At 43.2% G+C, this 12,728-nt stretch overlaps 1 protein-coding gene across 8 annotated transcripts in view; it reads left to right on the top strand.

Annotated features, from left to right (window-relative positions):
- Positions 1–12,728, top strand: part of TSEN2 (tRNA splicing endonuclease subunit 2) — a 55,875-nt gene that overhangs the window by 42,005 nt on the left and 1,142 nt on the right. For all 8 annotated transcript variants that reach the window (XM_024244853.3, XM_054551695.2, XM_024244852.3 and 5 more), the window contains 3 exons: positions 9,412–9,448; positions 10,302–10,413; positions 12,112–12,201. In XM_024244853.3, the coding sequence (XP_024100621.2) occupies positions 9,412–9,448; positions 10,302–10,413; positions 12,112–12,201 (239 nt within the window). The remainder of the gene's footprint in view (positions 1–9,411; positions 9,449–10,301; positions 10,414–12,111; positions 12,202–12,728) is intronic.

Genomic DNA, 12,728 nt, shown 5'->3' with positions numbered 1-12,728 from the left:
GGCGATTCCTCAGGGATCTAGAACTAGAAATACCATTTGACCCAGCCATCCCATTACTGGGTATATACCCAAAGGACTATAAATCATGCTGCTATAAAGACACATGCACACGTATGTTTATTGCAGCACTATTCACAATAGCAAAGACTTGGAACCAACTCAAATGTCCAACAATGATAGACTGGATTAAGAAAATGTGGCACATATACACCATGGAATACTATGCAGCCATAAAAAATGATGAGTTCATGTCCTTTGTAGGGACATGGATGAAATTGGAAATCATCATTCTCAGTAAACTATCGCAAGGACAAAAAACAAAACACCGCATGTTCTCACTCATAGATGGGAATTGAACAATGAGAACACATGGACACAGGAAGGGGAACATCACACTCTGGGGACTGTTGTGGGGTGGGGGGAGGGGGGAGGGATAGCATTAGGAGATATACCTAATGCTAAATGGTGAGTTAATGGGTGCAGCACACCAGCATGGCACATGTATACATATGTAACAAACCTGCACATTGTGCACATGTACCCTAAAACTTAAAGTATAATAATAATAAAAAAAAAAGAAAAAGTAGGTCATTGCCCATAGTAGTTTCCAGGACCAGTAACTTGCAAAGCTGGGCTTTGAATTCTGAAGCTCATGCTTTTCGAAATGTCTAACAGTACTGCCTCCCTTGATCTTTTCTTTTTTTTAATTAAATCAATATTTTATTTATTTAATTTTTTTAACTTTAAATTTAGGGCCAGGTGCAGTGGCTCATGCCTGTAATCCCAGCACTTTGGGAGGCCGAGGTGGGCAGATCACTTGAGGTCAGGAGTTTGAGACCAGCCTGACCAACATGGTGAAACCCCGTTTCTACTAAAAATACAAAAATTAGCTGGGCGTGGTAGCAGGCACTTGTAATCCCATCTATTTGGGAGGCTAAGGCAGGAAAATTGCTTGATCTCGGGAGGCAGAGGTTGTAGTGAGCTGAGATCATGCCACTACACTCCAGCCTGGGTGACAGAGAGAGACTCCACCTAAAAAAAAAAAATTTAGGTTCAAGGGTACATGTGCAGGTTTGTTATATGGGTAAATTCATGTGACAGGGGTTTGTTGTACAGATTATTTGATCACCCAGGTACTAAGCCTAGTATTCAGTAGTTATTTTTTTCTGATCCTCTCCCTCCTCCCACTATTCACCCTCAGGTAGACCCCAGTGTCTGTTGTTCCCTTCTTTGTGTTCATAAGCTCTCTTCATTTAATTCCCACTTACAAGTAAGAATATGCGGTAGTTGGTTGTCTGTTCCTGTGTTAGTTTGCTAAGGATAACAGCCTCCAGCTCCATCCGTGTTCTCACAAAAGACACGATCTTGGCCGGGTGTGATAGCTCACGCCTGTAATCCCAGCACTTTGGGAGGCCAAGGAGGGCGGATCACAAAATCAGGAGATCGAGGCCATCCTAGCTAACACAGTGAAACACCGTCTCTACTAAAAATAGAAAAAATTAGCTGGGTGTGGTGGCGGGTGCCTGTAGTCCCAGCTACTCGGGAGGCTGAGGCAAGAGAATGGCGAGAACCCAGGAGGCGGAGCTTGCAGTGAGCCGAGATCGCGCCACTGCACTCCATCCTGGGCGACAGAGCAAGACTCTGTCTCAAAAAAAAAAAAAAAAAAAGACACAGTCTCATCCATTTTTGCGGCTGCATAGTATTCCATTGCATCCCCCGATCTTAAAGTGAGGGTCTGGAGTAGGTGAGTTCGTCATTCAGCAGATAATGACTAAGGGTCTGCTGTGGGCCAGGTACTGTTTGAGGCATCAAGAATACAGAAGTGAACAGGACAAACAGAGCTGCCTTCATGGAGTTTACATTCTAAGGGGATGCGGGGGACACACAAGCAAATAACTACATGACGTAGTTTCTGCAACAGATAAGCACTGTAAGAAGAAGCAGAGTCAAGGCTACCCAAGGTCAACTGTAGTCAAAAAGATTCAGATATCTGCTGGGCACAGTGGCTCACGCCTGGATTCTCAGCAGTTTGGGAAGCTGAGGCAGGTGGGTCACCTGAGGTCAGGAGTTTGAGACCAGCCTTGCCAAAGTGGTGAAACTCTGTTTCTAGTACAAATACAGAAATTAGCCGGGTGTGGTGGTGCGTGCCTGTAATCTCAGCTACTTGGGAGTCTAAGGCACGAGAATCTCTTGAACTTGGGAGGCAGAGGTTGCAGTGAGCCAAGATCACACCACTGCACTCCAGCCTGCGCAAGAGAGTAAGACTCTCTTAAAAAAAATAAAAATAGGCTGGGCGTGGTGGCTCACACCTGTAATCCCAGCACTTTGGGAGGCCGAGATGGGCGGATCATGAGGTCAGGAGATCGAGACCATCCTGGCTAACACGGTGAAACCCCATCTCTACTAAAAATACAAAAAATTAGCCAGGTGTGGTGGTGGGCGCCTGTAGTCCCAGCTACTCCAGAGGCTGAGGCAGGAGAATGGCGTGAACCCAGGAGGCAGAGCTTGCAGTGAGCCGAGATTATGCTACTGCACTCCAGTGTAGGCAATAGAGTGAGACTCTGTCTCAAAAAAAAATAAATAAAAAATAAAGGTATTTTGAGAGATCAGATTCCCATAACTTTCATTACAATATATTGTTATAATTGTTCTATTTTATTAATGTTCTTAATCTCATACTGTGGCTCTTTTGCCTGCAACTTTAATTATCAAGTTATACTTTGGATGATGCATAGGGGAAACTTCCTTAATTTAAAGATATTCTGCCTTATAAGGATGGTTGGACAGATGGATAGATGTATGGACAGATAAATAGAATTTTGAAAACAAAAAAGATAAACTGCTCAGTTTACAACTCCCCTGGAGGCCTTTGCCCCCACTGGGACATATCATCTAGTCCCACATCTAATGTGGGACCAGGTCTCTGACTCACACACAGGGTCAGACTTGGCCAGCATCAGTGTTAAAAGTGTCTTTACATTCTCTGCTTAAGCAAAGGTTCTCGAGCAGTGCTAGTCTGGGATATGAGGAGCAGCTTCCTAAACTCTACCTCGTCTTCAGGCATGGCTGCACAGTTCCTGCTGCTTTTTAACAATATTATTTTAATTTCAAAGGCCAATGACCTAATCACATGAAGCCTAGAACTGCCAGCATAAGCTAAACTCTTAACAATTGTTTTTCCTTAGAGGTAATGACTCGTAATACAAGACCATTGTGAAATTCACATCTTATCAGGGAAACTTTTCCCTTGAATAAATCTTGTCAATCAAATTTCATTCCAGGAGCAGTATTTGGAAGAGGTGATATGGTTCTCAAATCGAGTGCAGCTGCCAACCTAGTTGACCTTGATTGCCTACTGGGGGAGCCAGCCCAGAAGCCAAGAGGGAGCCTTTCCTTATACTCCCCACTCAGCAGCTCCCCTGGCTGCCGGCTCCTAGGGCCAGTCAGGAACCTTGCCTTGGTGTTTCCTTCTCTTGTCTCATTTAATCTTCACACTCCTGTGAGGCCTGTAGTAGTAGCTTCCTTTTGTAGCAGAGGAATTTGAGGTTTAGAAGGGTTAGGTAAGTTGCTGGGGTACTTAACAGCACGTTAAGTACACAGATTAGGGCTGTGTGGGTCTGTCCTCCCTGTCCTCCTACCATATCTAAGTCATGTTGCCTGCCAGGAAGCCAAAAACTAACGCAGGATTTATATTGTCTTATGTACACAGTTATGGATTGATTTTATTTGGTTTGGTGTGACCCAAAGGTCTGGTTACTCCTAAGCCTCCTTCCCAGCCAACCCTAGTTGGGGATTTGCATTGACTGATCAGTATGATTTCTGAGCTTTCTGCCAATTAGAAGTCCCAGCACAGAAATGGAATGGTGGGAGCCATTGAAAGCTAGCAGAATTATGGAATTTCCAGACCCAGAAGAAACCATGACCTGTCGTGACGTCCAGCCCAGAGACTAACAGTTCTGTCCGTGAATGGAGGTCAACAGAGCAGCTCTCTATTTGTCACAGAAGAAGGAGATGTGTCTTCTTCTCATCTTCCTCTTTGATTCTTTTTTTTTTTTTTTTTTTTTTGAGACAAAGTCTCACTTTGTTGCCTTGGCTGGAAGTGCAGTGGTGCGATCTAGATCTCGGCTCACTACAACTTCTGCCTCCCAGGTTCAAACCATTCTCCTGCCTCAGCCTCCCAAGTAGCTGGGATTATAGGCGCACACCACCACACCCAGCTAATTTTTGTATTTTTAGTAGAGACGGGGTTTTGCCATGTTGACCAGGCTTGTTTTGAACTCCTGACCTCAAGTGATCTGCCTGCCTCGGCCTCCCAAAGTGCTGGAATTACAGGCGTGAGCCACGACACCCGGGCCTTTGATTCATTTCTAAGCCACCTCCTGGCTTGTTTTTCTCGTCAAACTTTTGATATATTTTTGTTAATATTCTTCATGTTTACGTACATAATCCATATTAATCCGTAAGTATTTTTCATATGTATCTCCAAAGAATAGGGACATTCTCCTACATACCATATAATGCCTGAGAAAAATTAGATTTACTTGATATCATCCAAATATCCAGTCTATACTTAAATTTTTCCAGTTGTCCTTGTAATGTGTTTTGTGGCTATTTTGGTTGTAATTTTTATAGAGATGGGGTCTCTCTATGTTGCCCAAGCTGGTCTCAAACTTCTGGGCTCAAGCCATCCTCCTGCCTGGCTTCCCAAAGTGTAGGATTACAGGCGTGAGCCACCATGCAGGCCCCTGGCTTTGATTTTCTTGATACAGTCACAGTTTATTATATCTACCTTTTAGTTTCCTAGGGCTCATAAGAAATTACCACAAACTGGGTGGCTTAAAAGCAACAAAGATTCATTCTCTCACAGTTCTAGAGGCCAGAAGTCTAACTTTAAGGTGTCAGCAGAGCCAGGCTCCCTCCAAAGGCTGTGGGAGAGAATCCATTCCTTGTCTCTTCCAGATTCTGGTGGCCCCAGGCGTTTTGTGGCTGGTGACTGCATCCCTCCATTCTCTACCTTGTCTGTATCAAATCCCCTTTCTCTTATAAAGACACTTGTCATTAGATTTAGGGGCCATCCAGCTAATTCAGGATGATCTCATCTCAAAATTCTAAATTTAGTTACATCTGCAAAGACTCTTTTTCCAAGTCACATTCCACATTCCAGGTCACATTCACAAGTCCGGGATTAGGACATGAACATATCTTTCTGGGAGCTGCCATTAAATCCAGTGCAATCTCTTTGGTCTCTTTTTTTTTTTTCTTGAAACGGAGTCTCTCTCTGTCGCTCAGGCTGGAGTGCAGTGGCGCGATCTCAGCTCACTGCAACCTCTGCCTCCCACGTTCAAGTGATTCTCCTGCCTCAGCCTCCTAAGTAGCTGGGATTACAGGTGCTTGCCACCGCGCTTGGGCTAACATTTGTATTTTTAGTAGAGACAGGATTTCGCCGTGTTTGCCAGGCTGGTCTCGAACTCCTGGCCTCAGATGATCCACCCATCTCGACCTCCCGAAGTGCCGGGATTACAGACATGAGCCACCGTGCCCGGCCTCTTGTAATCTGATACAGTCACTCTACCTTCTTGTTTTGTTTGTCATGATGTTGACTTTTTTCGAAGTCTTAAAGGATGTTCCCCATTCTCTTTATGTCTGATTGTTCCTGATGATCAGACTCAAGCTTGGGTTCTCTTGGCATACATAGGTGATGTGTGTGCTTATTGGAGTGTGTCAGGAAGTACGTGAAGTCAGGCTTTCCTGCTGTGGTGATGCTAAGTTTGATGGCCATTGTCAATCAATGTCTGTCATATAATTACAGTTTTTCTTTTGCAAAAAACAAGTCATTTGTGGAGTGATACCGTAAGTAGCTGTTTCTCTAATAATTATAATAGTTGTCTGATTTAATTATTGCACTAATCATTTTCTGATTTTGTCATTCATTCCACACCTCTATCTAGCATTCTTCTGTAAGAAAGAGTTTTCCTTTTATACTCCCTGTTCTTTCAGACCTTATTTTTACTTTTATTTATTTATATAGTTTTTGAGACAAGGTCTCACTCTGTCTCCGAGGCTGGAGGGCAGTGGCACAATCTCAGCTCACTGCATCCTCAACCTCCCAGGTTAAAATGATCCTCCCGCCTCAGCCTCCTAAGTTGCTGGGACTACAGGCATGCACTACCATGCCCAGCTAATTTTTTTTTATTATTTTGTATTTTTAGTAGAGATGGGGTTTCACCATGTTGGCCAGGCTGGTCTCGAACTCCTGGCCTCAAGTGATCCACCTACCTCAGCCTCCCAAAGTGCTGGGATTACAGGTGTGAGCCACTGCACCCGGCCCTCAGATCTTTTTTTAAATGCCTACTATTTCTCAGACTACTTATGCTTTCATCTTTCTACTTGGGAGGTATTTTTGTAAAACAATTTCATTTTTCCCCCTGAGTACACGATCACCATCATACAGTCATGTGCTGCATAACATTTTGGTCAAATAACTTTTATACAAATGGCAGCGCAGTAGGTTTGTTCACACCAGCATCACCAGAAACATGCAAATAATGCGTTGCACTATGACAGCACGATGGCTACGATGTCATTAGGTGATAGGGATTTCTCAGCTCCGTTATAATCTTATGGGACCACGGTCATATCCATCATGGTTCATTGTATGTTGACCTGCACCCAGCCAGGTTAATTTATTATTGAAGAAAGAGACCAGGCATGGCGGCTCACACCTATGTAATGCCAGCACTTTGGGAGGACAAGGCGAGAGGATCCTTTGAGCCCAGGAGTTCCAGACCAGCCTGGGCAACATAGGTAGACCATGTCTCTCTCTCTATATGTATATATGTATATAAAAACCTAAAGACAGAAAACAAGTGTTTATAAAGAGTACAGTAGCACACAGTACTGTCCTAGAACTTCACATTCACTCATGACTCACTCACCCAGAGCAACTTTCAGACCTGCGGGCTGCATTCGTAAGTCCCCTATACAGGTATACGAGTTTTCTCTTTTATATCGTATTTTTACTGTACCATTTCTATGTTTAGATACACAGATACTTAATCATTGTGTTATAATTGTCTACAGATTCAGGACAGTCACATGCTGAACAGGTTTGTAGCCTAGGAGCAATAAGTGATATCACATAGCCTATGTGTGTGGTGGGCTGTACCATCTAGGTTTGTGTAAGTACACTCTACCGTGTTTACACAACAACGAAATTGCCTAAGGACTCATATCTTAGAATGTATCATTGTCATTAAGCCACGCAGACTGTAATTGTTACTAGCATAGGTAACTTTGTGATGCTTACTGTATGTCATACACTGTGCTAATACTTCTGCCTTCACCATAATCCCCATTTTTATAAGGAAATTGACATACAGAGTTGTCCCATGGTCTTGGCACTGCTGACTTGACCTTGGGTCCATCTGCTGCCAGTGTTCTTGCTTAAACTAAGCTGTGCTGTGTCGGAGCCCATCATCAGAAATTACTTGCCTTGTGGGTGTGAGCTACTTTCAAGCTCTGTGATGCTCCAGGTGCATATTGGATTAAAGATGTGTGATTACAGGTAATGGCATTTGAGGACTAGAAAAGATCTCAATTTCCCCTGATGTCTTCATTTTAGGATTTTGGAAACGGAGGCTCAGGGAAGTTAATAACTTGCCTAAAGGCACACAACTTGAAGAGGCAAAGATTGGGCAGGGAACAAAACTCCTGAGTTCACTTTTGTTCTAATACATGGTTTCTTTCCAGTACACTCCATCTCAAAAAGTTGAAAATTGTATGTTTGGATATTTACTTACATTTGTGCCGCAGTGAATTTGAGCTGACTTGTCGAGTACTTTACATACAGCTTAAATAGGAAATACAGAAAGGAAATGGACCATGGAAAATATAGACGCAAAACAAGACTAAGTGAAGGGTTACTGTGTCGTCCTTGGGGCCCTATATGGTTACTAAAGTCATGCTACAAATTTGGCTCTGAGCTTCCTGAGCCAAAAAGAAACATGATTAGTTACAGGATTGATGTGTCCAAAAAGGAAAATTCTATCCATTCCTCAAGGGAAACAAAACTTTTCCTTGAACTTTTCTGTGCTGGTTTTAGCACAGAGGACAGCTAACAGCTTACAGATGTAATTGTGTCGTTATGGCAATTCCCATAGCTGTAGTTGCATATAAACCCTAAGTCTCAGGGGCTTAACAATAGAGTTCATTTTTGTTCATGTGAAATCCAACACAGCTGTCTCTGATTGGTGGCCCAGTCAACTCCAAAAGATGCTTTAGTAACTGCTTCCTGGTGGCTCCCAGTCTTCAGCACACAGCTTCCAAGGTCACCTTCCATACCTAACTGTACGGGAGACTGAGAGCTGTGGTCTGGCCATGTACCTGGGGGAGAAATAACTGGATGCGGTGAACAGTTAGCCAGTCCCTGCCACAGACCATGTGCCTCTGAAGGTTTCCCTGCCAGATTCCAGAGTCTATGTGGCAGAGTCCCTGGTCCCAGGCTCCTTCACTGAGTAGCTCTCGACCTCCACAGACTGAATTCCCCCATCTTCTTCAGGTCCTCAATAGTGGAGCAAACTGATACTTGAATGGCATGTATGGTTATGACTTCTATCACTTGACTTTGAATTTCTTAAAAATAGGCATGAGTCTTATTCTTCTTCTTTTACCAACCCCTGTCACAGTAGCTGGCCAGAGTAGTGAGTCAGACACTTTGCATTACGTTGATCTGAAATCAATAACAAAATATTGATCCACATTCTATGAATCTTACACCTCTCAGTATGATTCACACTCACTCTGGAGAGTGTAAGACAAGAGGCAAGGCAAGATTGCCTGTACTTTGACTTTGGAATTTATTTGTAGGGTGAGATGAGGTGTTAGGGTCTTGACAACAGATTTCTTTACTAATTGTACTTTGTTTCAGGAAAAAAATAGTTTGGATTTTAAAAATAGATGATGGTGGCTGGGTGTGGTGGCTCACACCTGTAATCCCCCACTTTGGGAGGCTGAGGCAGGAGGATCACTCAAGCCCTGGAATTTAAGACCAGCCTGGGCAACATAGCGGGGTGCTGTCGCTAAAAAAAATTTTAAATTAGCTGCATGTGGTGGTGCACGCCTGTAGTCCTGGCAACTCAGGAGGCTGAGTGTGGAGGATCACTTGAGCCCAAGAGGGCAAGTCTGTAGTGAGCCATGGTCATGCCACTGCACTCCAGCCTGGATGACAGAGCGAGACCCTGTCTGAAAAAATAGACCACAGGCATATTGCAGATTATCTGTCTACATATAGGTTATTGAGTATTTGCTTCCTTTTGGAGAAGAAAAGTTAATAAAGCAAGCTTTTTGTTGAGTCTTACTCCTCTCTCATTATTTTGAGTGGTTATACTTCTTTTTTTTCTTTCTTCTTTGCAGTGCTATATCGGAAAGGCCCTCCATTTTACCATGCAAGGTTTGGAGTGATTTTTAAATAAACTAATGGGTTAAAGGGACACAAGGAATTTCTGGCCTCTAATTTAACTTTTTGGTGCCATAGGAACAAAAGTCATGTTCTTCCTGGCCTCATACAAATAGATGCTATATGTTCATGCCTCCTTACACACTAATGTCATTATACTATATATAGGATGATACATAGTTTATGATAATATATGTTCTAGTGTTAAACATTGAGTTAATCTGTGCCGTAATTGTTCATTTTAACATCACTTAGGCCAGGCGCGGTGGCTCAAGCCTGTAATCCCAGCACTTTGGGAGGCCAAGGTGGGTGGATCATGAGGTCAGGAGTTCAAGACCAATCTGGCCAAGATAGTGAAACCTATCTCTACTGAAAATCCAAAAAAAGTAGCTGGGCGTGGTGGCAGGCGCCTGTAATCTCAGCTACTCAGGAGGCTGAGGCAGAGAATTGCTTGAGTCCGGGAGGCGGAGGTTGCAGTGAGCCGAGATCGCACCACTGCACTCCAGCCTGGGTGATAGAGCGAGAGTCCGTCTAAAAAAAAAACAACAACAACAACAAACAAAAACATCAGTTAGTATTAGTGTCTAAACAGTTGTGTGAATTTACAGCTTTCGCATTGGGAAAAGTATTTGTTTTCTCCTGTAAGTAAGTGTTGGAATCAGCCTGAAAGTTTTTAACTTAAAGTATGAATTTTTCATTAATATTTTCTCAATAGCAATTTAGGGGAATTTAGAATCAGATGATGTAAATTTTATTTTCTGTATATTTGTTCTTGGTAGGACAAATATTCTTTTTAAACAGGTTTATTTCATGCTTGCTTTTAACATGCTTTTTTTGTATTTTCCAGTTATTCTGTCATTATCGAGCTAGTTGATGACCATTTTGAAGGCTCTCTCCGCAGGCCTTTCAGTTGGAAGTCCCTGGCTGCCTTGAGCAGAGTTTCCATTAATGTCTCTAAGGTAACACAACGTCAGCTTTGCCGTTGGAGTGTCACTTAAATGGTTCAGTTTTTTTTTTTTCTTAAATGTAGTAGAATCAAAAAAGTTAGTTGTAGAAACTTCATAACATTCCTGCCAGTGACATGCTGGAAGATTTGGTGTCATTTGTACCCTTCCCTTATTGCGCTAGAAGTTGTCCTCCCTTCATGTTACATTTTATTGTCCCCTCCCTCCCAACTGCTGCTGAGCTCCAATGACGGAGCTTTGAAGTTTCCCGTGGTGATCTGATCTGTGTAGGCATTGCTTCTCTTCCCAGGGGTATCGTTGCTATGTGACTTGTTTTGTACTGCAATTTAACATTCACTCATACACATATTCACAAAGGAGTCAAAACATTGAAAGTTTGCAGATCTCTTAGAGAGGAAGGGACTTGATATTTGTTGCTGAGCACTTTGCCACCCTGTTGTTATCCTCATCCTGACAATGAGAAACCAAGGTTGGAGCCGTTGAGTGACTAATCCAAGATCACACAGCTCATGTGCAGAGTCGGGATCCAAACCCACAGCTCTCTGGCTCCCTGGCTTTTGTTTCACTATATCCTTCGTGTTGCCATCAGAGATAGGAGGGACTCAGCTTACACAAGGACTATCAAGACAGAAAGCTGTGTGTGTTCTCATTACTCAGTGATTTGCTGGCTGAAAACAAATTGTAGATACCCTCTAATTTCATCCTCGTGCCGCTGGAGGTGAGGTGGGGCTGAGGCCCGAGGGTCTTGCGGGGCTAGAGATGACTGCCGTTTAGAGCAGGTTAGGTTTCCTAGGCTTTAGCTTGGTCCTATAGAAAATTAGGGAGCCTATACTGTTTCTAGAATTTTTATGCCCATTTTAGGGGACTCGTAGCATATACTTAATATGTCCTCACTTAACATTGTTGATATGTTCTTGGAAACTGCAACTTTAATGTTGTATAACAAAACCGTTTTTTCTTCTCATCATTTCAAGAAAACAATGTTGAAGTTTATTTGAAGACCTGCTGTACATCCGTTATTAGTCCATTCTCATGCTGCTATAAAGAAATACTTGAGACTGGGTAATTTATAAAGAAAAGAGGTTTAATTGACTCAGTTCCATGTGACTGGGGAGGCCTCAGGAAACTTAAAACCATGGTGGAAGGCACCTCTTCAAAGGGTGGTAGGAGCAAGAATGAGAGGACGAGTGAAGGAGGAAGCCCCTTATAAAACCATCAGATCTCATGAGAACTCACTACCACAAGAACAGCATGGGGATCGCCCCCATAATCTAATCACCTCCCACGAGGTCCCTCCATGACACGTGGGGATTGTGGGAACTATAGTTCAAGATGAGATTTGGGTGGGGGCACAGCCAAACCGTATCAACATCATTTCACTTAAAGTCCGTGTCCAAGGACCTATCAAGGACATTGAGGACTTAACTATATTTAGTATTCTTAATGGTGTGTTTATAATCAATGTATCTGCTTATATCTCTTGCCATGTTCAGTGATTACTAAATGGCAGGTACTTAGTCAGAACGTAAATCCCAGTTATGATTTCCCCAGGAGGAAACTGATGTGCTCTGTGAGTTTCCACTTGGAGTGCACAGTGAGAGGGACTGGAGACCGCCTGCATTTCCTGCTGATGCACCCAAATTTGTACTATTATTTTGTAGGATACAGAAGTGGTTTTTCATTTCTCAATAGGAACTTATGCTGTGCTATTTGATTAAACCCTCTACTATGACTGACAAGGAAATGGAGTCACCAGAATGTATGAAAAGGATTAAAGTTCAGGTGGGTAAACTCAGAGAAATTCATGTCATCCCAAACATTCTGTGAATCATAGTGTATCTGGAACATGTGGTCCCAAGAAAATAACGTGAATACAGTTTTGCCTTGGTAACAGCCTTCTCAGGCAGGCTCTGTAAGTCTCTCACCTTTTCCCCATTGAACCCATTGGACATGAAATCTATGCTGACTTCCACTATTGCTTAATTCCCCGCTTTATTACCTGTGATGTCCCCATCACTCAGCTGAAACTGCTCTCTTACAGGTGGCCTGTGACCTCCTGGCCAGGCCAAGACCACTCACAGGTCTCATTCCCAGAGACCAGAAGTGTCCCTGTTGACTCGTTCCTGCTTCTGGGCTTCTGTATTGAACCAAGGCGCCTCCTGTCATCTTGGCTTGTTTCTCTCTGGTCTGGCCGAGTTGTCTAGTGTGTGTCCGTGTTTCTGCATTCCCTCCCTCTGTGTGTAGAGCCTTAACGTTGTCATTGGCTCCTCCCAACATCCAGTATGTCTTTGTTGTCATCCTGTCTTGTA

This window comes from Pongo abelii, chromosome 2 (assembly GCF_028885655.2).
Source record: "Pongo abelii isolate AG06213 chromosome 2, NHGRI_mPonAbe1-v2.0_pri, whole genome shotgun sequence".
NCBI lineage: Eukaryota > Metazoa > Chordata > Mammalia > Primates > Hominidae > Pongo > Pongo abelii.
This window is presented reverse-complemented; position numbering and strand designations above follow the sequence as displayed.